The 26,952-nt window shown below is 42.2% G+C and overlaps 1 protein-coding gene across 2 annotated transcripts in view; it reads right to left on the bottom strand.

Annotated features, from left to right (window-relative positions):
• The window catches only part of DLGAP1 (DLG associated protein 1), a 391,301-nt gene that overhangs the window by 6,621 nt on the left and 357,728 nt on the right, over positions 1-26,952 (bottom strand). For both annotated transcript variants that reach the window (XM_065752000.1, XM_065752002.1), the window contains 3 exons: positions 17,665-18,038; positions 15,033-15,124; positions 7,438-7,856 (listed from right to left, as the gene is read on the bottom strand). In XM_065752000.1, coding sequence (XP_065608072.1) covers positions 7,438-7,856; positions 15,033-15,124; positions 17,665-18,038 — 885 coding nt within the window. The remainder of the gene's footprint in view (positions 1-7,437; positions 7,857-15,032; positions 15,125-17,664; positions 18,039-26,952) is intronic.

Here is a 26,952-nt window from a genome sequence, read left to right on the forward strand (position 1 = left end):
CCTTGCTTTCAGGTTTAACTAGAGCTGCTCAGCTGGAATTTTGGAAAGGGATTTGGGATGGTAGTGCACACTGATGAATCTCATCTAGACCCTCTGAGGTTTTTTCTCCATAAGCAGTATTGGAAGTGGCTTCTGCCTTTGAATGCAGAACAGCGCTGTCGGGGGCTGCTCTATACTGAGGGCAGGTGTTTCCCTCCCAGTTGAAACAACTTATTATCCTCTAACTCTTCGTTTAAAGAGTGATTTAAAAATTAACTTTGTGTAATCAAAAAGTAATTACCACCTCATTAGTGAAAACCATGAACAACAACCTTTTTCACCATCACTTCTACTCATAGACATTTGCATTATCCACTGTCCCAGGCATCACATAACTAGAGCAGCTTTTCCAAGACAATTTCTCAGTGATGAGGGAGGGGCAGGAAAGACAGAAATATGGAGTGGACTGCTCAGGGAAGGTAAATTGTTGGCAGAAATGGAAGATGCACCATTCCTTAAGCACAGTCACTTGTGTGTAAAACCAAATGCAAAGTTGGCAGAGCTCCACTGGGAAAGCACTGCTAAATGTTTTGACTTACCGAAAAAAAAAAAAACCCAAAACAGAAAAGAAAAACAAAAGTGAAAAAAAAAAAGGAAAAAAAGAGGCAACTTTGACCTACTTTGACCTAACCCTTCTAACAATATGTTTGGAGTCTCACAGACCTACAAGCAGCCGCAGCGCATGCTTGCAGAGTGTGATCAGAATGCAGCCATGTAAAATGCTTGCTAAGAGAAAAGCATCTCCAAGGGATTACTCGTGGATCACACGCTGGGCGAGCTGGCATCAACACCCACTGCCAACCCAAACCAGATGCACAGTAGTGCATCAGCAGCCTTAAAGCTCCGTCCTTAAGGAAAAGTGGGGTGTGGAGTTCATTTATACTCCAGACATACAAAGGAAAGCAAAAAAAAAAAACAAACAAAAAAAGCAGGGCGGGGGAGGGGAGGGAGGGGGAAGAGATTCTTTTCACATCTTTTAGAGGACTAAAGGACAGGGCTCTGTGAACACACACAGAGCCCAGACTTTCATTTTGTTCCCAGAACTCTGCTCTGCGCTGCCAGGAAATCGCCGTGAGCTGGAAGATCCACCGAGCAGAATATTTTCAGCATATTGCGCAGGGAGTTTTGCACACAACTCTCATTATTGTTAGCAAGGCTTGCGTGTCTAATTCTATGCGCACAGTGCTGAAAATGGACCCCTTGGTGTGTCTAGTCATTTATGCAACCCAATATGCAAACCACTCAACTGAAAGGGCTCTTCAATAGTGGGAGGAGCTTCACTGCCAGCTTTCATGTGGTTCCCATTGTTATGAAAACTCTTCCCACTGAGTATATTTGGGAACAGCTGCCTCATCTGGAGCTCCGCCACTCTGATGCTTCCCAGGACTTGAGCAGGGGAGAAAAAATTGTCTCTCTGCTTCTTGGGAGGAGAAAGCAGATGAGATGGGCTGCTCCTGGAAGCCTGTGCTAACTGAGAGGCGGTCACGTCCCGAGCAGTGGTTGAGACAAACACACCTTGCTGGCCCCTTTCTCTGGGGGAAGGACTTAATATTCAGAGATCTCAGCAGAGGGAGAAGGAAGCCCTTGTCCTTGGCTGCCTAGCGACTGGCTGTTTGCCGAAAACCCATCATCCCAGCTGACTGTGGGATGCATGCTGATGCTGTTCCCTATTGTTGCCACTTCTGCTGTGGCGGCGGCTGTATCTAGTCAAGTGTCACTGATTCCTTGCCCCTGTTAATGTGCAACCAGTCAACAACCAAGTCGGTCACGGGAGTTAGGGGGGGAAAAAAAAGAAAGACAAAGCATGCAAAAGACTGAAAGGAAGGAATCCCTCCACGAGGTGCAAAGCCTTATCAAAACCCCAGCTCTGCTTCCAAACTCGTGCTGCTTTTAGTGTTTCGGGGCAGAGTGCCCGATTCTTTTACTCAGTCAAAGCCTCCACCGCCAAAGAGAAAGACTAAAGTAGCAAAATAACAAAGAGTCAGAACAGCCCTGACACTTTCTTAGCAGAAAATAATTAAAACCATATCCTGAAAAAAAAATGAAATTGCAAAGATGGGTAATATGTATTAGGAAAGAATCAGAGAAAGCAAGGAATACAGGACAAAAAAACATATAAACATTCAAATTGATGTTTTCAGCTAATGCGATACAAATAAAATATACAAAACCATGTAACAACCAAGCATACCAACCCATTAAGATGCAATCATAATGGAGATAAACACCTATATAATGTTATGCATGCCTGCTTTCTGCTCTATACAGGGTTATACAGCACTCAGCACTGTAGGATCTGAATGCCTTCCAGTAATGCATTAAGCAATGTTATTAACATCCATCATATGCTTTGTTGTCACCCCATCCCCGGGAGGATGGGGGTGGGGGGGGGGGGGGGGGGGAGGAAGAAGTGTGTACTGCTGCGGTGTTTTTGTTTGCCTGTCTGTTGCTTTTTTTTTTTTTTTTTTTGCTTTTGCTTTGACTTCTCTTCCATGTAAATCCAGTTACCCCTTGCATCAACTTTTAAGAAATAGGCAGATGCATCTGTTCCGTAAGAGCAGCTTTGTCACTTTGTTATGGCTATTTTAACACAGCTCAGTCTCCTCACTGTTGTTACTGCTGTTATTCCAGATCGGGGGTCTCAGAATGTGATTCTGTGATAGGCACATGCCAGGGAATTTCCTCACGTCCCTCAGCCCCTTGCCTGTTGCTCCCTGAAAACAAGATAAAACTATCAGACTGGTGTGATGTGATGTGATAAACCATAATAGATAAAGCAAGGGAGTTTTGAGGAACAACCACATTGTTGGTTCTTGGGTCTGCACATCAATTAGTAGCGTTCCAGCTTTGTCACCACGTCCCACATTGACAAAGGAAATGCCTCGGGCTGTTGCTAGCAGGTGACCCCAAGTGCCAACGCCGGGCCAGCATGCAGCAAGGAGTTCAGATGTACCAACACTTGGCTGGCAGGCAGCAAGCAGCTCAGATGTGCCAACACCTGGCTGGCAAGTATCAAGGTGCCAAAACGTGTTAACACCTGGCTGGCAAGTACCAAGGAGCCAAGATGTGCTAGCACCTGGCTGGCAGGCAGCGAAGAATCCAGATGTGCCAACAGCTGACTGGTGGGTAGCAAGGAGTCCAGATGTGCCAGCAGCTGGCCGGCAGGCAGCAAGGAGCAAGACGCCCAGCCCTGCCCCGGGACCCAGGGGCACGAACAGCGGCAGGGTGGCAGGCGCCTGGGAGAGCATTTGCCTTGCAGATGTCAGCTGCGCACTGTGCATATGAAGTAATCCTGCCGTAGAGCTGTCACAAGCCATTCCTAAGCAAGGATGGGCCAGTGTTTTAGCCTATTCATCCTGACAGATCTACATTTAAATAATGCCAAGCATGACAAAAGCCAGGAAATTCAAAGTTAAAGCTATTGCTCAGGTCTTAAGCTCAGCTATTAAGGAGAAAATAGCCATGGAGCAAACTTCGGAGCAGGCAGTCTTTGCTTAGAACCATATTTACTTATAGCAATGATCTCATTTAAATTAATAGGGCAGTCTGCATGAGTAAATGCCATTCACTGGGAGTAAAGCAATTCCCATGTGTTCGCTGACTTGGCTTTTACTAGACTGCGCTTCACGTCTTTTTCCCTAACTTATTTTGCTGCTTGTGGATTTCTCTCTTTTTTTTTCCTCCACCAGCCAGCAGGGCTGCCAGCTGAGAGATGGTTTTCCTCGGAAAAACACTTGTGTGTGAATAAGGCCCTTCCAGGAAGAAATAAAGACGGGAGTGGATGGGGCCAAAGGTTCACAGCCAGGGTCTGCAGGTTGGCAGAGGGCGCACAAACAGCTTCATTTGCCAGTACTAGCTGAATTTGCAGACACCAGTCCGGAGGTTTTAACAGATTTGGGGGTCAGTCTCTGTTGGCAGAACAGCCCATAGAAGAACAGCCTACACACAAGGCAGCTAGCAACACATCTGGTCAGAGCCTTGGTTTCCCATTTTAGTCGGTACATCATCGGCCTGACTTGCCTCACCACTATCACCATGCTGCACAGACTCGTAGAGCACCAGGCCCTGCCATCTGCTTCCGATGGGTGTCTCAGAGCAGGAGTTGCATTACAGCCCAGATGGGAAGCATCTGACAGTGCACAGAATGCAGTCCTGCGGCTCTTCCAAAGACAAACACCCACATCAGTCAAACAGGGCAGCAATAATCCAGCAAAAGGCAGAGTGAGCCATGGGGGCTGATCCTAAGCTTCAATCTGCTCATACAGAGTGTTTAGCCTCACATGTCAAATAGCTTTTTTATTATCATGTATTTTAAAGAGTGCAGTAGAGCTGGTAGCCCCCCAGTATACCCCAGTATACACCCCCATACCAATAAAATATAGAGAAGCCTTATCAGGTACCCCAGTCTGAAGTGTGAATGCAATTCATCTGCCTGTTATGCACGCTACAGTTTTATCAGAAAATGATTTCAGATAAGACCAGAACATACCAGCCAATAAATAATTCATGACACAAGAGGAGCCATCTTTCCTACATAGGCATTTCACTGGTCAGCCACCACCAGAGCAGCACACTCTGTTCCAGGTTTGTAGCACTGGGCTCACTGGTGGGTTCACTCCCAGCCTGACAGTGCCCACAACCCCCTGCAGCACGCCCGCTCCTGGCAAGCTGAAGCGGGCTGGTCCCTGGCAGCTGTTTTGCACAAGGGCTGCATTGTCTGCAGGCAACGGAATTACTGTACAGGCAGCTCTGGGGGAGCGAGCCCTCTGTCAGCTGCTGCCACGTCCAGGGAGCCTCACTCATCGCATGCTCTCATTACTCGGTTATCTGGCCAAACACGCGCTGCCCATGTCAGGCTGGAACAAAGGATGCACTCCTTGCTTCACTTGTGTTTTTTTCAGCAAAACCAAACCACATGCTTCTGTCCTCACTCCCTCTTCCAAGTTTATAGGTGTATAAAATGCCGTAATTTGGAACAAGAGGGCTTTTGTTTACATGAATGGGCAGCATGGCCTTGCCATATGCTTTCCCTTGGCAACAGGTAGAGCAGGACATGTTGAACCCTTGCTGGAGGCAGCTGCCCTGTGCCTGAATGGCCGGAAGCATCGGAGCTTTGATGACCCCTCTTCTGCTTTCACGAGAAAAGCTGGCTTGAAAAATCCGAAGGAGAAATAACCCACATGACACACACCATGAATAACCCATAGAACACATCCCTACAGGTTATAGCCAAGTGCTATGAGGAGACAGCTTCACCTGTCTTCCCCAGAATTGGCTTCTCCCACCAATATCTAAAAGAAGACCCTTTCAAACTGTCATAGAGAGAGAAATTTCTGTATGCAGATATAAACATTGTGCATGCATCAGCTCTGTAAAATTCACACATTCTTTCCTTAAGGTGAATGGCTGCTTTGGTGAACAAATCAAATACGTATAGGTTTTCACAGTGGTTGTTGTGGCAAACAGAAAGCAAGTGGGTTTTATCACTTAGACTTACAAATGTTTGATATTATCCATTTATGATATGCTCACACATTGTTTTCAACCTAAACCTTATTTTTTGGCTTTATTTCTCATGTACTAACAAATTGAAACCTTTGCATTGTGATACATGCTTGATGACATTTTGAATGCATTGATGATATAAATTAAAAATGAGATTCAAATACTCTACAACCTGGGGAATGTGGAAATGCTTTGGAAGTTAATCCTTTTGTATTTTCCCCCAGAGAAAATAGTTAATCAATTATATAATAGAAATTTTGTAGAAATAGAAAACCTGAATGTACATGTTGATGTAAATGTTAAGGTTATCTCGTATTTTCCATTATTAGTCAATTTCCAGTTATTTACAATACTGTTCAACTATTTAGATCAAATCTCTCCATGATCATTTCTGACATTGGGCTGAATGGAAAGTTCCAACAGAACCAGTTTATCCATTTCTAGTAATTTCAAGAGTAGATTTTTTTGCTATTGTTAATTCATTTCCTTCGTAAATTCAAAACATTTGCATCTCAAAAGAATCTTAGGATCACAGAAAGGCCTGGGTTGGAAGGGAACTCAAAGCTCACCCAGTTCCATCCCGTGCCGTGGGCAGGGCTGCCCCTAGCAGCTCAGTTGCCCAGGGCCCCATCCAACCTGGCCTCGAGTGCTTCCAGGGATGGGAAACCACAGCTTCTCTGGGCAGCTGTGCCAGCACCTCATCACTCTCTGAGTGAAAAATTTCCCCCGATGGCTAATCTAAATATCTTCTAGTATAGAACCATTGCCCTTTGTTCAATCACTATGTACTAGTGAAAAAGTCGATCTTCCTCCTGCTTATAGGTTCCCTTTAAGTATTATACAAATTGTAGCCTTTCTTCTTCAGAGAATGAATTTGATATTTGGTAGAAGCAATCCTGGAGCTCAAGTTGCAGTTATTTTGGTAGGGGGCAATCAGGGAGATTGGAGAAGTGCTATCTGCTATATCTAAGAACTGAGGTGTGCCAAAATTAAAAAAAAAATGAAATCTCAATATACTCAAAGCTCATTAGTGCTTTCTAGAGGCTTCCTCTGAGAACCTGAAAAAACTCCTCAGCTCACAGGTTTACCTGCATCCAAAAGCTGATGGTTAGCCATAGTACTGCTTCTTTTAAAGGAAGTAAATGAAAAAAAGGAAAAAAAAAGAACTGTTTTCACTTGTAGAAAAAATGCTGGTCAGGGAACCGCTTGTTCAGCAGTTCTTCCCTTCTTAGTGTGAATAAATTAGATGTGAGTTACTGAACTCTTTCTATTAGTGAATGTTGACTGGATAAGAAAGTGTCAATCCTACTACTTCATGGGTAGAGTAGAGCTTGTAGTGACAACTGAAATGCAGTTTACATGGGTGTATGTATCACAGAATATAGAGTTGTTATATTTTTTTTGGCGGCTCAAAGAGGAATGAGAACAGTAAGGGGCATGAGGGAAAATAAAAAACAACTTGGAAGCAAAACTGTGACTTGCTTCTGTTGGAAGATGCATCTGAAGGCTCCAATACCAACAACCATATAAAAGGGCAGTTTCATTAAATATGAATTTAATGAAAAAGAACTAGAACCTAATGAATTATATTCTACAGTTGTGATAAAGGATTTCAAATAAATAGAGGAGTTTAGAAACTTTGGTAGTTCAAGATCCTAACCACAATCTCCAATCCCAAAATATCCTTTGAGTTTCAGAAGTGTCAAGCATTTGCATTCCCCATCAAATTTAATAAGGATTACTGCATACATACACACACAGTCCTGTTGAGAGTCAGGACCATAGCTTCATCAGTTAACAAAGAAAGGGCACAATAAAGAAGTAATAGGAGTCAGTTTGACCCATATTAAACAATTTTTCCTAGTTGCAATATTATTGTAGTCAGTTACTTACTGTCCTCAGGTAAGTTGTTTTCCCGTTCTTCTCTCTCCATCTGTTGGCACCAGCCCTCCATACGGTCTCTCTCTGCCTGCAGTAGCTTCAGAAACCAGTGGCCATCTCGTGGGCACACTGACCTTTGAACAGCTTCCAAAGGATCTTCAGTGATAGAGTCAATCCAGGGGTCAGGAGGAGGTAAAATAGATGGGTCAAAATCTGTCTCAAAGTCATCATCCACCGCACATGCATGGTAATGGTTTCCTGACCCTTGTATGCTAACGGTAGAGGTGCTTGCATCTCGTGAAAATTGTCTTGATATTTGTCCAGAACACAAATTGTCCTCTTGAGGGTCGATTATTTCAAAGTTCTCATGGAAATCCAGGTCTGCTTGCACAGCTGTTGTTACACTATTAGACCGTGTAAACCTGCGAAAGCTTTGAAGAGCACAAACACAGTATGTTTAGAAAGCTTTTGCTAGGTGGTATGAGAAAAGTTAGGTTAGAAAGAATCTCTTAAGATTCTGCTTCTCCTGTTAAGATTGGCACTCTTGGCTTTCAGTGCTACACATACACATACAGTGCTTTTTTTTCCCCAGAAATGACTGCCATAAACTTTCTCATTGTGAGCCAACAAACATCTCTCTCTTTGCCTCTTAATGAGGGAAGCACCAATAATAGCGTGGTTTAAAGAAGGCAAACCAGTGGCTAATAGTGTTGGTGCCCCAGGATTTCAAGATCATCAGTTCATGAAAGGTTAAAGTGGTCTAGTTTTAAGTAATGACTGATCACAGAATCACAGAATGGTTTGGGTTGGAAGGGACCTTAAAGATCATTCAGTTCCAACCCCATGCCACAGGGAGAGTTGCTACCTATGAGATCAAGCTGTCTGAGGTCTTTCAACTTTTATAACTCACACTCTATTGAAGTTGCACACTTGAACTCAGTCATCACATTTTAAAAATCGTGTACGTGAGATTGATAAGAAACTAATATCAATGAGTTCACTCTGTAGTATTACACCTTGCACCCATAAAGAAGATAAGTATATCTAGCCCAGACAAGTATTTCATACTGCTTCCTTGTAACTGCTCATCATAATGATGGACCTACTAGTTTCCTGCTTTCCAGTTACCACTGCCAGCTCTCACACCTTTAGCACTCATTCCCAGCATTAAGACATGTTGTTTTACACATTCAACCCTCAGACTCACAACGGTCTCTTTCACACAAAAGATAATGTTCTGCCTGTGTTACTCTCATCATGATGGCTGCTACTGCTGTAGATAGCTTCCTTTCATCTTGCATTGCTTCCATATGTTTGGAGTCTCTGAGAGCAGGGAGCAAACCCTGTGAGAATGCAGAAAAGCCAGAAAAGGAGAAGGTATAAGCATGGGAAAGAGGAGCTTTGGGTGTTTGGGTCTGATTTATCTTTAAGTAAGCAACACTCCAAATGCTGCAGTCCAAGAAATCTGAGGTGGAGAAGAAGATACGGAAGCAGAGAGATCTTTGAGGAGTACGAGACACCTAATGTGCTGCAGGGGATGGTAAGTGAGAGCAAATATGATAGGCAGTAAATTGTGAAGGGGACGAGTGGGAAATTTTCAGGCAAATAATTACAGATAGTCAAGGTAGCTCTAGAAACCCATGTGCTGAGGAACACACTAAAAATACAAGCGAGGAAGATACCTGTTTCACTCCATCTTGGAAGGAGAAGAAGATGGAAGGGGGTAGAACCAAAAAGTAATAAATGTAGATGTTGCTGAAATCAGTAATATTTAGCCATCAGAATTAACATAGCTTTTAATTGAGTAGGGACTCTTAATAATTTAAGATGCCATCACACTCAGGCAGATGGTACTTGTTCACAGTCTCATACTAACTCTTGAAACTAGTGTTAGGACCTGCTTCCCTATGACATTTTGGCCGCTCTGCCCTCAACAGTTTGGGCATGAGCAGCAATGAAAATGTCAGTGACAGTGGAGCTGGATGCTGAACACCATTTCCTTAGACACGTGCTTGTTAAGAGATACAAAAATATGGTTACAGCACTGAAGTTTTGCATCAGCAAGCTGAAAAATATGGAGCAAGCAGAACACTTCAGCTTGGCAGTATTTATCCTTTGACAAGCAGAGCAAAGTACTTTGCTATGGACTGATACAGCAGAAAAATTCAGTAGTGAGGACAAAGATAAGAGAAGAAATGGTATGGCTTCCATGAGAGGAAAGTCATTTTTTGGTTTAGAAATCAGGTGGCTGAGGAGGTCCTTGAGAGTTCGATGGCATCCTGACTAGCTGACATCTCACCAGACTCAGAGGGCAAGAGCTGTGGGGAGGAAGGCAGCCAGTTGTAAGCCTGAGAGGCCTACAGATTTAAATTTAGCGAAAGGAAGTGCTTCTTCACACACTGTGTAGTTAAATTGCCTCAGGATCCTGGGAAAGCCAAAGGTAAAAATATGCTCAAAGAGAAGCTGAACAAATTCACAGGAGATGGGTCCGGGAAGGGCTGTTACTCGCGGGTTTCGGAAGTCCCTAACAGCCATCTGCTGAGCTGGGAGGTCTGTGGGGAGAAGCAGTGCCCTGTACACACCCTTCACACTTTGCTTTTGCACACATTCCTTTACACTTGTTCGGAGTATCTGCTCCTGCCCCTGGCAGAGAAAGCTGTTAGACTGGTATTAATAGTTAGGAAGATTTTAGCTTTAGGCTGATTTGACAGTGATCATTTTTTTTTTTTGTCTAGTCTATGCTGCTTTAAAAAACAATCAAACAAACAAACAAACAAACAAAAACCGCTTTAATTTGTCCACCAACGTGACAAATACCTTATCTGCACTGAAAAGCATGCTTGCATGCCTTCACACACCCGCTGACATACAGTCACCATGCTCACACAGGATTTTTCAGTCACTTAGCTTGGGTTCACTGAGAGCCAAAGCATTAGTACACAGTATTCTCCATACCATCCAGAGTAAAGGAGAAAAGCAATTCCCTAAGCCAGCCTCATTCTTCTCCATACCCCTACCTCCATATCGCTCCTACTTTTGCTTTCTTCAGTGTCCCAGACTCTGATTTGCTGCTGGTTTAGATGACCGTTTACAGTTTCAGGTAACACCCTGGATTTTCAGATTACATTGAATCTCTAATGTGGAAACATCACGGTATACTTGCCAACAGAATGTATTGCTGGAGGCACTACATTTCAAAGCTTTCAGGACTATATTCTTACAGGGTTCAATATAAGCTAGTACCACCAAAAACCAGACTCTGCTCAACAAATAAAATGTAATGACCTACTTTCTTTTGCTTTTGTTTTATCTATATAATAGTATGCTACAGGCTTGCTTGACAGATTCTTGGCACTGGATGTGTAACCTATCTGTCTTCAAAAGAAAAACAACTTGGCAATAGAATATAGCATCAGTTCAAAATAAAAAAAAAAATACTCCCAAGGAAATGTATGTTGAATGACATGGAAGTACAGGAAGGCAATCACTATCTGCCTACCTCCAGTACATTTATATGAACTGCCTAATAGATGGTAATCTTAGCCTCTGACATTGCTTCCTCCGTCACTTCCAGGATGTTTTACTCTTGCAAAATACCATTTGTGTTCCATGTGTCTTTTTTTCTTTTTTCTTTGCTCTCATTTAAAACAGGAGAGCAGTTGAGCTTAAGTTCTCATTGTTTCTACATGCACAAAACATTCATGGCTCTACCTAAAACAACAACAAAAAAAAGTTCAGAAGTTGCTGGTAATTGTTTTTAACAGAGACTTCCTTCTTCCTCTCCTTTCAGGCTTGGCTCTTTTGTATTCAGTTGTGCCTTGAAGGCACAAGGTGTAATAATTACAGTTTCAGAGAACTACAGCAGATACCTGGCCTGCGGTGCAGAAAGCCATGAAACCTCAGACTGGATAAACCAGTATGGAGAGCAACAGTAGTGTGTTTTGAACAGCAACAACAGGGTCACCTGTTAGCATCTGACTCTACTCCTAAACGTTCTTTTGAAAAACATGTTTACATTTCAACTCAGAGAACCTCTTTCTTTCCTAAAGAAACAAACAAAAAACAAAACCCCAGAACGGATGCTGATTCCAAACCAACTGATGCATGGCAAATGCCAGACTCTCATACATTAGATTAGACTTGCCTTGCTTTACCTATTAGCTGACTCCTTGCTGTGGGTTTCTCTGTTAAGGTTGCAGCCACCATCAGCAGAATAAAGCAAACAGGGGACTTAGCATACACAGTAGTCCTGACATGGAGGTCTTTTGATGGCAGGATCTTTGGCAGGATCTTCAGGGCACTTGATCTTAAGTTCTTCGCTCTATCCATCCCCATCTCCCACTGACATAATCTTTTTTTTTTTTCATCACTAAGAGTCTTAACAGGGAAACTAATCCTCTATTATTGTTTCATGCTACCAAAATCCCCTAGAATTTCTCAATGGAATTGCTTCCACTGAGGAGAACACATGAAGCCAGTAAATGCTGCAGACCAAATTCAAGGAAATTTCAGTCCCAGCTCAGCTTAGCTAACATACAGTTTTGAAGGTTACATTCTAGAAAATGAGGAGTTAAGAAGTTTGAGTTAGAGCATATGACTGGCTGGTTGTGGAGGGGAGACTCTAAAACCTGAATTTTCTTTTCTTTTTTTTTTTTTTTGACAATAAATCATCAAACCCAAAAAACTAAATGAAAAAAAGTGCTTCTAGTTCCTTGAAGAGTACAGAACTGTATATTTTTTCTAACATTACCACATCACAACTTCAAGCCATTTCATGTTACATAGTGTGGTATACCACATACCAGACATGACACTACACCAAGAGGTGGGGAGAACTTCCTTTATCACCACAGAAGCTAGAAAAGATGGAGGAAGAATATGCATACACATGCCCATGGTTTTACTCTCCAGTGGCAATGTCCTTAGTCCATAATCTACCATTTTGTCAGCATTCAGAAATTCTTGTGGTGGCAGACCAAGTACAATTGGTCAGTACACAAGCCAACTGACAATATGACTAGGAACAATGAGTAAGGTAATTTTTGGGTGAAGATGTAGTGGGAGGACGTCTAGGGGCACACATGGTAAAATGCAACAAACTGAAAGTAATTACAGACTTCTGTGACTAAGAGCAAGAGAGGACATGCCCTTTATTTGATAAAGATATGTCCTAGTTGGCCTGGCACAGTATATATCTTCTCCTCTTCTGGTTCAGTAGAACTGGTTAGCTTCCAACAATTCATAAGTTCATAAGTTCATAAGTTCATAAGGTTGGAAAGGACCTATAAGATCATCTAGTCCAACCATCCTCCTATCACTATCTCTACCCAACTACTAAATTCCATCATCTTCCGCAGGTGAGGAAGGGAAAGTTGTCCCTGGAGGTCAAGAGGTAGGGGGTTTCTACTCAAAGGTAGAGGGAATGGACAAAGTGAAGAGGTTTGAACTGAAGAGGTCAGCTGCATTAGCCATACTTTTCAAACTTGTTTCTGGAAGGGATGGGCCATGCCAAGAAAGGGGAGGAATATGCCATTTGGGGTTTTGTTAGCATCATGAGGGAGATCAGGTAAGAGATAAGACAGTAACAGCAGGAAGAGCATGAGGTCATTGTTGAAAGAAATGAACATTTTTTTTTTCTCCTTACCTAAGACAAGGACTTGAGAATGGTACTTTGTAAAATCTAGAAATCCTGGAGTTACATTTGGAGAATGGGTATGAAAAAGAGAGTTGAGAACAGGTGGTATAAAGAACTGAGGATAAGTGATGGATCAAGTTGTAATGTGGTCAGGGAGCATAAGGGACATTTATCCCTTGAGCAGTGCAAGAGAAGGAGGATTCAGAATCATTTGTCTTGGCAGGAAGCCCAGGTTGCAGAGAGTGAAGGGCTAATGAAAAGTCTGGGCTGAAGTGAGAGACGGAAGGGATAGCTCTGCTCCAACAATGCTCTTGTTTTGAGCCACTTGGATCAACACAGTGGCAAAAACTTTTGCTCCCTTGGTCCAAGTGCAGAAGCAGAAATATTTAAAAGGGCATGAGGAAGCAAGACTCCTTAGGGTGAGAATGGCTGTCACATGAGGTGAGGGAAGGAGAGAGGAAAGAGCAGGAAGCTAAGGAGTGAAACAAATTTTGTACGTTATGCTTTTTGTGCATTAAGCAAAGAGCTTTCCTAGTGCAGGCTACAGCACACTTAATAGCTTAGATTGGCGCAGAAACACAATTTTCTATTATTTATCTTCTTTGCTGTCTCATTCTTCTCATTTTATTTGATGTTTATTTAATATTTCTGAATTCTGAAAGGTTTGTTTATTTTAACTTTTATCATGGATTCATTTTGGTAGGGCTTTTCTGAGGTTTTCAGATGTTTTGATGCAGGGGCAGGAAAGAAGGCATCATATATACCGTTCTATTCTTGTAATGGATAATCAATACAGTGTATTTTGCTGTGCTTAAAAAGGAAGTAAATAATAATAGAAAAGAAAATGAGTGCCAAATTGTGATGATAAACCCTTTGTTTCCTGATTACACTCATTTTCCAAGGATTAAGGGGTGTCCTTTATCAGCCTGTTCACTTCTGAAAGTCCATGATGGATTGCTGCTTGTCCATCTGCTCTCAACAGCAGCAACCTCAACCTGATCTGCAAGAAATCCCCCAAAACACAGCTGCCATCAGGCAATGCAGAGATAATGCTTCCTCAGGGCAGACCCTCTCAGGCAAATCTTACCTTTTTCTCTAGAGCAAGCAGCAATAGAGAGGACTTTGGAAATAAGATATTTTCAAACAGCCATCTCTCTATTTCCTTTCCATTTCTCTTATTATTTCCTCCCCCCCCCCTTTTTTTTTTTTTTTTTGTGGGTGGGGAGAGGTAAGGGAGAGTTGGCCTTTTGGGGTGGTTACTTTGTGCTCAGGCTGAAGGGATGTGGTCCTTCAGCATCTCTTCCAATCTGCTCATTTATCTAGTGCTAGAAGAGATGTGGGGCTACAGTCTCAGGCATAAAGAAATGCCTGCCAGAAGGAGATGTTTTAACAGGTTAATGATGAACTTGGTAACAGTCTGACAGGGTCGTTGCACATCACATTTCTTTTAGCTGAAATCACCTTAGCCTTTTGAAACCATAGGGAAATGCTCTGCTACTCCACAGAGAGATTTTGCTGAATTTAAGTTACTGTATATAACGTGTTATTTTTTGAGTATTTTTAGCAAACTTAACCCAACCCCCCCTTCCCTCACCCCCCTCACCCCCCAAAAAAAAAAAGTGTAAAAATGTATGTCTCCTCTTACCAATGCTACAGACAGCGGGTGAGAGGGTTGAGGGCCCAGATGTGATCAACTCAGATTTCCTACATCCAAGTTTTTCTCAGGAGAGGCTTTGAGGACAGCCTTCCTCTCACTGCAGAGCAATGTGCCCCGCACCATGCCCTGGGCAGGTGTGAACCAAACTTAAGCTCTCCCACTGCTCCTGGAAAATCCCCGCTGACCAGCAAGAGCCCATTGACCTGATGACTCAGCCAGGTAGAACATTTATGTTGCCATGCATGCAGGAACTGGAACTCAGAAATTAGTTGTAGCACTACTTGCTTTAGAAAAATAGTATTATCTTTTACTCACCACTTTTCCTCCTCAACTTGAACTCCTATGGACTGGAACTTACTGGTTGCTTTATTTTCACCTGATTTGGCAGTTTCTTCAGCACCATCAACCTTAAAAAAATAAGCAGCTCATTAGAATATATTTTGACTGGGATACTGATAATTTCTATTCGTTATCATTACTAAGTGTCTGCACATATGGCTTGTACCATAGCTACCTTCATCCATTTGGATGGTTTAGCTCTTGTATGCCCATTTCTGATGTTACCATGAATATTCATCATTCTTGTTAATCTGTAAGGCATCTCTGTTAAAATGACATCAGGCCTGAGAAATGCAGGTGGAATTTGTCCATTGTGATATGGAGGTTGGATGCTGAGTATTGACAGAGCCTCTGAGCAGCTCCAGCTCCACTTCTCACACTGCACTATTTGGTAGGTTTTACCTGTTACTTTGTACATGCATACATAGGTGAGTCATGTCAAAATGGTATATTAACTTTATGTGGTAGTATACTTCTGGCTCCTGTCACTGTAGATGTTAAGTCCCAGTGCAACATACGGGATTGTTAGTCACACCAAAAAAAACCAACCAACCAAAACATGCCAGCACGCAGCATTTTTGGACCACAGTGAATGCACACTGACCCTGGGTGTATAAGAACGTCAGGTGCAGCTAGTGCTTCTCCCACCAGTTTGCTGTAGAGAGCAAATATAACAGCACTGTGCAGGAAAAATGATCAAGGAGAGGTGGGAGTTTCGCAGCAGGACAGTAAAATGAGGTAATGACCAAATGCTTCATTCTAGAGTGATAATTCTACCTTAAACTACATAACTGATAAAGAGAAATAACTGTCTTAATGGCTTGGCTTTGCTTGTTAAACAGGTTTATAGCAAAGGCTGCTGGTGACCTAGGAGCAACTGAGGGATGCAGGGCACACACCAGGAGTTCTTACCACAAGTGAATTTCAGGTTTATTTATTACAGAAGGAAGTAAACTCCTTGCTAATATGGCTTTCACTGCCTTAGGCCAAATTATAAGAAAGGTGTTTACCTGCTCTGAGTTCGGCGTAAGCCTGAACTTGGCTCCTATTGCAGTCAGTGGAGGGAGGCTGGTGTATGGATGGTGATAAAGCCAGTCAGCTGTAATTTTTACAGTTTTAGAGGGAGATTTTCAGAGGCTTGAACAGCATTTTGGGCCTAAGTTTTCCTCATATTTCAGGAAACCGGGGCTCCTGTTCCTAAAAGCCATGTTCTTTACTTAAAACCAATGTTACCTTCAGAAAAGAAAGATGGGAGATGGCATCTTGGGAACCATGGTTCACATTACTGCTGTTCATATGGACTACTCCAAACACAGACATCATTTCTCTCTACCCATTACTTGGTCTGCAAAGGCTTTTGTTGCTTTATTCAGTGAAAGGAGGAATCACAATAATAAAACAGCACCTGAGCCTTGACTGGATTTGGCAATAAATAATAGTGTTCTTTCATCCCTGTCCCATCTGTGTCTTGCTCCTATGTTTAACACTGAACATACCCCTTCTTTCAGAATATATCCAAATCAAATGGCTGTGAAGCAGAGAAAGGGTACAAGAAAGGCAACAGATGAAACCCACAGGTATAGTAACTCTTGGCCTTCCAAGAAGAAGCACAAGGTGAGTAAAGTCACTGCTTGTCTGACAGCTGCCCCTGGGGATGGCATGCTCAACACCTTCTATCTTGTCAGGTGGATGTGGAAATTTCATGGTAAGTTCTTAGGCTTTGCTAATCAGATAAGCCTGTCCAGGCACAGAGGAGGTTGTAAACACAACCTCCATCTGCAGGGAAAAAAACCATCTGCATGGTTTCCTGGGAAGGCTGATAAGCTGAGGATTGCTATTCTGTTTGCTTGGGACTCATCTCCCATCAAAACCTGTGCCGATTTTCAGTTGATTGCAAGTTCAAGTACTTTGTTTCGAGAGCTAATCCTGCAAGCAGATAGTTGGCCTTCTATGCACATTCTTTTGTGAGGATATGGGAAAGATTAATTAAGATAACAGATTAAATTGGTCTAGTTTATTTGCTTTTCTCCTTTCTGTAAATAGAAGTGAACTTTGGCATGGTTAGTTTTCTTGTTTCATTCCACTAGAGGTAACAAAATGTAATTTTCCTTAACAAGGGAAAATCAGAAGGAAGTAATCCTCTGCTCTTGAGGCTGGGATAGGAACAATGCTGCCTCATTTGAGCGGCCACCAGTCATTACGAAATGCATGAATAAGCAGTGACAATTAATTCAGTGAGGCTGGATGAAAATATTTTTTGGGTGATAGTGTAATGTAAATCATTGTTTTACACATTCCCTTTCAATGATTTAATTCATGCCTTTCTGACCCCCGCTGTGTTATGATTCATAGATTAGTGCTCATGTGTGTAATTTAACAGAGCTGAATAACAAGCAGCAAGGAGACTTAAATCCTCATATCTGATGTTTCTATGATAAATTAGTAAAACATCATTAGTACCATGTAGCATGATAAAGCTGCTGGAAATTCTAATAGGCACCTGACAGGAAAAGAAAAAAAAAAGACAAAACATTGTATAACAAGCAGTAAAACAAATATAGAAACTGAAAACAATTGGCATGCATATAATCTAAATCCCCTACTGTACCTGTATTCCAATAGATAAGCATCTGTTTTTCTTGAAGTGGTCCTTCTTTCTATCTTCTACTGCAACGGTGGCAATGGTTGTGGTGGTGGTGACAGTGGCAGTGTTGTTCCCTACGTGTTGACTTGCTGGGCCGTGGATTTGAGCATTAGCAGCTTCAATAGCTGCTGTTAGTGCCTTCATACTGTCCAAGCTCTCTGTGGAGTTGCTAAGTCCAGACTGACTGATGATGTCTCCCCTCTGTCCATGCCCATCCATATATGCATCTTGGGCAGACTCTGTGCTGCTCTGCGCTGTGATAGAAATAAATGGTTTGGTGGTAGTTCTTGGTGGGACTGGAGGCGGTGTCTTCTTATAGGTGGTAATGCAGGATGACACTGGAAAAGAAACAAGATGCCATGCGCATGGATAAAGCAGAGGTAAGGGGAGTGCTGTTAGCCAAAGAAACCCCAAAAGCTCTGATACTTTTGCTCATCAGTATCCTCTGTTCATACTGATGTGAATGGCAGAGTTGCCAGTAGAAGGATAGAAAAGATCTATTTGCCAAGTTCCTTCTCAGTCTTCTAGAACTGTGTTATCCGGCATCTTTTCTGCTACCCTACCTCTTCAAAGTTCAGTGGGTGAACAAGTCATTCCACCAAAATGTTTGTTCTGGTCATAACCTCCAGGCGAGACTCACAAGGATCAGACTCCAATGGCTTAACCCAACTTATCTATACTTCATGTAGTTTTATTGCAATTGTTTTCTCTTTCTCCATCCTGCTCCACTGTATTTACTTACACTTTTATCTATTAAATAATTTTTAAGCTACATTTCTTTGTTCAGAAAGAGATCATAAAGCCACCCAAGATCAAAAACTTGATGCTCATCATGCTTGAACTTGTGCATTTCTTGCTATAAATTGTCTCAATTTTTGCAAAGCCTTTTCAGATATTTTAAAATGCCTTGTAAGCTGCAGAGTGCATGTTTAAGATAATATATTGCTCTTATTTCTCATAAGAAATATATACATGTATTTTTGAAAAATGCATAATTTTACACAAAAAAGAGCTAATGTAATGTAGTCTATGCCTAAAGCTGGTCAGTTGGTCAAACTTCTTATAGGAAAGCATAAGAATAAATGTCTGCAACAAGAAAGACTTCAAAAGTTTATGAGGATTCCTTTTCACGTGTTGATTGTCATGGTCTCATTGTAAATGCTTCTATAAGGATGCAGACACTTATCTTGAGGTTCCCAGATTAGGAACTATTGGCTGATGTGTACAGAATTACATGCAGAATGCACTGCGTGAAGATAAAAACATACTCCTTTAAGGGATGGCTGGCAGCTCTGCTTTGCTGAAGTCCTGGAATGCTTTCAAATGAAGAAAGAAAGTCCATTAAGAATAAAAACCAACCATGATATACTCTATTTTTTAAGCAAAGAAATGCAGGCATTAACCTGTGCAAAGTCCAGATGCAAACACGTTAACGTAAATTCTTATTAACAGTAATCATATGGCAAGAAATGATTCATTTTAATTGGCAGACGTCTATGCCACCCACATGAAAGGTAAGTCTGCTACAGCTGTTCTGCTCCCCGTTTGCACTGTATGTGCTTGTAGAGCCAGAAGCCATTATGGCATTAATTTGACTAGCTCAGGTCCGTACACCTCATACCTCCCGATAGTTGCAGGAGTAGTTGCAGCCTAAAAGGTGCTTCCAGGGCATGGAATCACATGGGAATTTTTTTAAGAGCTCTGCTCTGAGTTTCTGATAACATGTCTGAACCCATGTTAAACCCTTCCAATGCTAATGGAAAAAAAACATTTTGTGAAGGTAGTGAGCATTTTGAAACTATGATTCACTTCTGAAGAATCAAACAGAAACCACAGCATCTTGGAGAGAAGATATATAGCTGAAAATGAACCTGTCAAATTTTAACTCTCAGGAAGTGAAGTTTGTAGGGGTTAAAGGTACTTTTTAAAAGTGCTTACGACAAGACCAATCTATGGAACTAACAGGGAGCGTGACAAATTTACAAAGAGGAATGTGAATTTTGCACAGTTTTGATGGTAACAAAAAGCATTTGTGGTGATTTTGCACACTGGGGGAAACTAGCTGCTCTTGCTGCAGCACAAACAGACTTACAGAGAACTGTGGAGGCTGCTGCTGAGGTGATGGGATCCCAGAAATCACCCAAGTGACTCGTGGTCTGCACAAATGTTCACCGAGTGGCAAAGATGCAAACTGAAATTTACCACTGTAGACTTCAAAGCATGTAGATACATTAATATATCAAGGTAATGCTTTGGCAAGACTGTTCCAAGCTCGTCTAATAGAGGTTTGTGTGCCACGCAACCTTGCAATTCAGCAATGTATAAAATGCCCCATTTAAAATGTGCTGGGTAAGGTCATTGTGGAACTCCTGGGCAGACAGCAGCACCTTCAGGACATCCTTGCAAGGTAGACAGGACTCACTTTTCCTACTTAGCAGATATTAAAAGACACTCCGAATGTGCTCTTAACAGGGATAAAGAAACTAAAAAAAGAAAGTCCCAACAAGACTGGTCCCCATGTCACTGATCATCCTTGAAGGGACTGAGAGTCAACAGCAACTGTCTGTTAACAGCTACCAACTGCTCTGGTCAATGCAGGACAAATACGGAACCCTCTGATTGAGATGTCTTTCATTCTGCTGGTAAATGCACTCAATGAGGAGCCTAATCCACGCTGCAGTGAAAGATGTTTGCACTCAGCTAATTAAATGTGAAGTTATTAAGAGTGGGAGAGGATTGACAAGTCATACGGTGAAATTGTAAAGAGAAACAGCGAACGTTGTTTCAGCAAGTCAAAACAAATCCTTGGTTTCCTGGAGTCACGCAGCACACACTGTACTGCTCCAGAGAAGCAAAGCGTGCAAGTCATAAAAGATCCCCAGGCACTCTCTTACTGGAAATGATGCAAGCTCCCACCACTCCTGTGCAGAAATGACAACAAAACAGCACTCTGACTGCAGCTGTTTGCTCAGTGCTGGAGCTGCCTGAGCCCTCCCAGTGGCTGAAGTATGACAGCAAAATGGATTTCGTGCAGCGGGTTTCTCTAGGCTCTTTTCAAGAACCTAGCAATGAGTGATATGGCAACCTGAAGGACCTGCTGGCATTTCACTGCGTGATTTTCAATGCAAAGGTGCTCGAAGAACAAAAAGAACACTCCCTTAGAGAAAGGACAAAACCCTGGAGCTGTCTTGTGGCCATCCAGTGCCGGAGGTGGGTAGAAGGGTTCTGACAGAGAACATCGCAGGATTACAGGGTGCACGGAAAAGATAGAGAAATCTTAACACAGGGAACATTCGGGGGGGGGGGGGGGGGTGTTTGCACTTAAGAGTTCGTTTAATTCACATCAGGAAGTGAAATTAAAGGGCTCTATAATTCCCAATAAATGCACTCTTGGACATGGATCAAGGAGTGAAGTTCTGTACTCAAGCTGATCTGACTGGAGAGTCGAGTCAAAGCAGACTCATTTGTCATTAAAATTGTTCAGACACGGAGTTAATCAGAAGTATATATATTTTTCTGAACAGCAAATGTGTGTATAAACCCACAGTTTATTGTAATATAGTTTTCTGTATTACTTTACAGAGCTTGGTGCTCTTGGACAGCCTGATGTAGTGGGTGGCAGCCCCGCCCAAGGCACGGGGTCGGATCTGGGTGGCCTTTGATGTCCAACCTAAGCCATTCTGTCATTCTGCAGCAGCAGGCATACATTCTTCTGCTGGGGCATTCACAAGGTTTGGTTCAAGAACGAGTTAAATCATGTGCATGGAAACCCTGGCTCCCAAAACACTTTGAGCCAGCCCCTTGTCCCCAGCTCTATCCATCCTCTCAGCAATGCACTCTTTCTCGTTTTGATCTTTATTCTATTTATGTAGCTCTGCCTTTGGGTTACAGTCTAATCCTGAATACTGAGTGAAAAAAAAAAGAAAATTTTCCCCAGATTAATAAAAAACAGTCACAGTGTTTGTCCTCCTAGCCAGTATTTCCAAACAACTAGCTCATGGGACAGGAATTTGAAACAGGGAGTGTCAACCACCCAGTTCATAAGGAAGTGTAATGATAAAAAAAAAAAAAAAAAAAAAAAATCCCAGATTGCATAATAATAAAGACTTGAATTTAAATGTTTCACTGTAAGAGCACTTCAGTTGTTTAAACATGCTCACTAGGGAGATGAGCCCTCGGGAGCAAACATCAGCACGCAAACCCAGAGTTTTAGCTCTGTGAATTGGTGCTCAAGAGAACCCCAAGGCAGATAAACATTTGTGAAGGGATCAGATTCATACAGTACTTTGAGCAGTTCAGGATGAGATAGACAAGCAACATCTTCCCCTCTCTGACTCGGCAGTCTCACGTGAACTTGGTTAACAAATGCAAGGATAAATGAGAGCTCAAATTTAAAGTCAACTAAAATAATAGTGCTTCTCTTGAGAAAAAAGAGCAGCAAAGCACACAGCATATACACAATTAAGTATTAATAAGGGAAGAGCTCCTCCACCCTGCAGCGATGGACCACATCCTTATGATATAACTCCTGTGTAAAGGTATGTTGCTCCAATACTCTCACATATCTACACAATGAGATAGGACTGGGGGAAGATGCAGAGGCACATCCATGCAGAGCTGAGACCTCATACCTGCAGCCCCTGAACTCTCCACTCAGAGGTGCAGGACATGTTTTGCTGTGGTACATTACAGCAGAGCTGATGTTCTGTTTTATGAATGTATTTCCCTGCTTTGTAAAGGTTTGGAGGGGGAGGGGTGGTGTAAATTGTTAGAAATGAGAGTTTAGATCCTGTATTTTTGTTTTCATGGGCAAAAAGTAGGTATGAAAATGGAGCATGCGTTTTCTTAATAATAATAATAAAAAAAGAAAACTACTCTGAAAGCACAGATGGCTTCTGAGGAAGTAGAGACTTACCATTAAAGAGAAACTGAAATAAAGCTTTTCCTAAGAAGTTCTAGATTGCCTGAGGGAATAATACTTGAGTGAGTTATGGATGTAATTATCCCAAAAGATAACTACCGAAATCTCTGTACTGTGCCATGAGGACTTCTGCCAATGCCATGTTTTTTCCGTGTCCCCTCCACTGCCAAGCCATAAATCTCAGCCAACAAAAGCCCAAGGTACACCGAAGGTGGAAACAGGCAAAACTGACAAATATACAAAGTATGTAAACAATCTTTTCTGCAAAAGGTAGCACTGTAGCATTAAGATCTAATACCCCTAGTGCCCTGAGGTATAAAAGCCTGCTCTGCTGTCTGTTTTGCAGCTTTGGAATGGTATGCTCACCGCTTTACAGCTGGATGCACTAATGGGCTTCTGAAACCCAAGCCTGACCATGGCTTATCCTGTATCTCAAATAAGAATGAGTTACAAAATCTGCATGCGTGCTGTCAGTGGCTGACAGGTGAGTATTTCTCCATCAGAGTTATTGTTTTTCTTTTAATGGCTGCTGCTGGAAGCTGCTGATGCCAGTCAGAAGTTTAATTGCTGTCCCAGGAAAGCTGAATTAGTGTACGGAGAACAGGTGAGACAGATGAAGGTGTCTGCTAATGTCATTTATCACCATGATATCACCACAAGTTATGGATGCACAGATGAAAATTAATTGTGTGTAGGCTTCCTATGAGACCCACATCACCTTTTCTACTGTGTAGCCATAACTGAACTTCTCTATACATTAAAATTTACCATTACGCTGAGTGCACAACTTCAACTGATTTGGCCTCAAAGCAGACAAGTCTATAAGAAGCTGAAGCTCAAGGACAATACTTCACATACTCTGTTAGTCATTACTCAAGTGAAGAGTTGCTAGTTTGGCTTATGGTGTCTTGCTCTTAAAAAACAAGTTATGCATTGCTCTTGAGAAGTTAATGACTTGGATTTGTATTTTCTGAAGACAGAACACGGCCATGTGCACAGCCTGGATCTCACTATGCCTGTGGTGATGGTGCTTTTCTGAAGGGCTTGATCCTGGCCATTGGCCCATAAGATGTGATAGTATGTTTTTTTTTTTTTTTCTGAGAAAACACAGGGAAACATTATCTGTTTTACAGCTTAAACGAAGTATACTGCACTGCTCAAACGTTTTCTGCACCTAAATGCTTCACCAAATCCTTCATGCTCCTCACTTTGAGAGCATTGATAGAAAACAAGAAACATTAGACTTTAGATTCAAAATGGCCATCTGAAAATTTTGTGTTTCAGAACTTACATGCTATCACATCACCACGGTGAGAAATTCATGGTCTTTCTGAATATCAGTACAGTCATGTTATAAAAAGCATTTATGGAAAGCCGAGCAAACAATGTGAAATATAGTAGCTTATCCCACCAAGACACCAAGTAAGAGTAACAGTAAAATAACGTAATGATATGCAGCCTGATCCTTTTCCCTTGTATTTTCCAGGAAGCAACTTCACTGGCACTTGGATATAACATTTTGTTATGTGTTACTGCAGCACACTCAAATCCCAGAATTTGCATCTGTTTCCCTCTGTCAATACTGTTGATAAAACGTTTTTTTTTTTCTTAATGTGGTGTTGCACTAACCAAACACAGACATGTAAACGTAAGCAGCTGCCAAAGTAGAAACACAATGCATGACCCACTGTCTGGACTTTGAGAAACACAGAGGGCTGAACTTCCTACAAGAGTTTGACCATATGAGCTAGACATTCAAATCAAAAGCTTTAAACTCAAACATACTCTGAAAAACTTACCACTCTTTCTCTCTTGTTTCTTTTTCTTTCTTTTTCTTTTTGATGACCAAAGAACAGTTAAATGTAAAGATTTTGGCTGCACACTGAGAGTTCTTGGGGCTAATCCCATGGAAAACTGTCTCTTACATTTCCAAATTGGATCTGGATTCTTGATGATTCGACCTGAGCTGCAAGTGCACAATCTCATTTTCAGACTGTGCCAGTAGCTCATTCAGCACAGAGTCATGCAGTGGGTCTGCCAAAGTGGAGCCCATGTTTACAGTTCTGCTTGGGCTTGATTCAATGCTGTTTCTCAAAATGGTCACTTAGTATTTGGAACAGAATGTGTCCAGAACTCCTTCTGGACACACTAAAATACTCTTGTGTATGTAGTTTTCCTTCACTTACAAATTGAATATTTAATATCTGAGCAACCAGTACACTGGAAATTGAATACTATCAAACCTGGTGGTTTGTGGTCAGAGCCAAACCCACACAGTAGTAAAGCTTCCATGACTGTATTGTGCACTCCTTCATAGTTCTTTAAGAAGCATTGCTTCACAGAATCATTCAAGCTGGAAAAGACCACTAGGATCATCTAGTCCAATCATCAGCCCACCCTCACCGTGCCCATTAACCATGTCCCTCAGTGCCACATCCACATGGCTCTTGAACACCTCCAGGAACAGTGACTCCACCACCTCCCTGGGCAGCCTGTTATGTCCTTGATCCCGTGATCTCCTCAACCTGTGTCACTGGAGCCAAGTGAAGACAAAGCAGGTTCAGTAGTCCCTCATTTTAGGAGGAGCTTGTCATGACTTTGATAGAAGAACTGCAAGGTGCAATATTCAGCTTTAGGCATGTAGTAGATAGAACGAGGGAATGATTAAGATTAATCATAGAATCATAGAATCATAGAATCATAGGGGTTGGAAGGGACCTCAAGAGATCATCGAGTCCAACTCTCCTGCCAAAGCAGGTTCCCTACACAAGGTTGCACAGGTAGGCGTCCAGGTGGGTCTTGAATATCTCCAGAGAAGGAGACCCCACAACCCCCCTGTGCATCCTGTGCCAGTGCTCCGCCACCCTCACCATAAAGAAGTTCTTGTGCACATTTGTGCGGAACCTCCTGTGCTGCAGTTTCTGTCCATTTCCCCTTGTGCTGTCTCCACACACTGCTGAAAAGAGTCTGGCCTCGCCACTTTGTCTCCCACACCTCAGATATTTATAAACCTGGATCAAGTCCTCTCTCAGTCTTCTTTTCTCAAGGCTAAAGAGACCCAGTTCACTTAGCCTTTCTTCATAGGGGAGATCCTCCAGGCCCTTCACCATCTTTGTAGCCCTCTGCTGGACTCTTTCCAAGGGATCCCTGTCCTTTTTATACTGGGAAGCCCAGAACTGGACACAGCACTCATGGTGAGGCCTCACCAGGGCAGAGTAGAGGGGGAGGATCACCTCCCTTGAGCTGCTGGCCACACTCTTTTTAATGCATCCCAGAATGCCATTGGCCCTCTTGGCCACAAGGGCACACTGCTGGCTCATGGTCTACCTGTCGTCCAGCAGGACACCCAGGTTCCTCTCTACAGAGCTCTTCTCCAGCAGCTCATCCCCCAGCCTGTACTGATGCATGCAATTATTTCTCCCTAGGAATAATTCTTTCTTCAAAATCCATGAATCTCAGGAACTAGCCCATGAACCTTGAGGAGATTTAAGCAGGCCAATTATCTCCAAATAATCTGACCATACAGAATTTAAGCTAGCTAGGTATTAATATAGTCAGACATTCCTGCCTTCAAGATTACTGAGACTTCAGCATGATTCCTGTCCGATGAAAAATGACTGTAAAAGTTGTTCCCAGCTCCTCAGTCTGGAAACACACTTCTTTCTTTGATGCTGATGTTAGCATGAAAGCAAGCTTCTACTGGTTCTTACTCCCAGTGGTTTTCTGAATACTTAATAAATGTAAGGTAGGGTAAGCAGAATTCTGTATCATTGCACACACCGGCATCAAGCTGCTCTCACAGAATTTGATTACTGATGCATCTAAATTGGCTTAGAAATCAATTAGTTTAAATTGCTGCAAATACACCCCGATGTGGACAAGTTTAGACGTGGATATGACTTATAAGGTCTTTTTAATAATAAAAACCCCACCAACCACCAAACAAAAAAACTTAAAAGGCAGTGGAAGTAATAGTGATCCATTCAAAGAGTTTATCCAAAATAACTGTATCAGTTCACTGATTTAAAACTGATTTCCTTTTATGCCATGATGTGCAAAGAAGCTGCACGTTGTTATCAGTTACATCCATTTGAATGCACTGAAAATTGTACAGGTGTAAATGAAGCTGATGAAAATCTATGAAGATTAAAAGCCCTCTCTAATTTTTCCAGTCAAAGTCAGTTCTTAGGGCTGGTCTGTTTGAATTCATTTGTGCCTGCATGGTTCGTTTACTTTTACAACCAGTATTATTTTAAAAGATACAGTAAAACATAGAACATGGTGATCAGCATTTTTACTAACAAACTTTTCTATAGTGACCCACAGTGAGA

This window comes from Cyrtonyx montezumae, unplaced genomic scaffold, assembly GCF_038088225.1.
Source record: "Cyrtonyx montezumae isolate F1298 unplaced genomic scaffold, pur_monq_1.0 scaffold_8, whole genome shotgun sequence".
NCBI classification, from domain to species: Eukaryota; Metazoa; Chordata; class Aves; order Galliformes; family Odontophoridae; genus Cyrtonyx; species Cyrtonyx montezumae.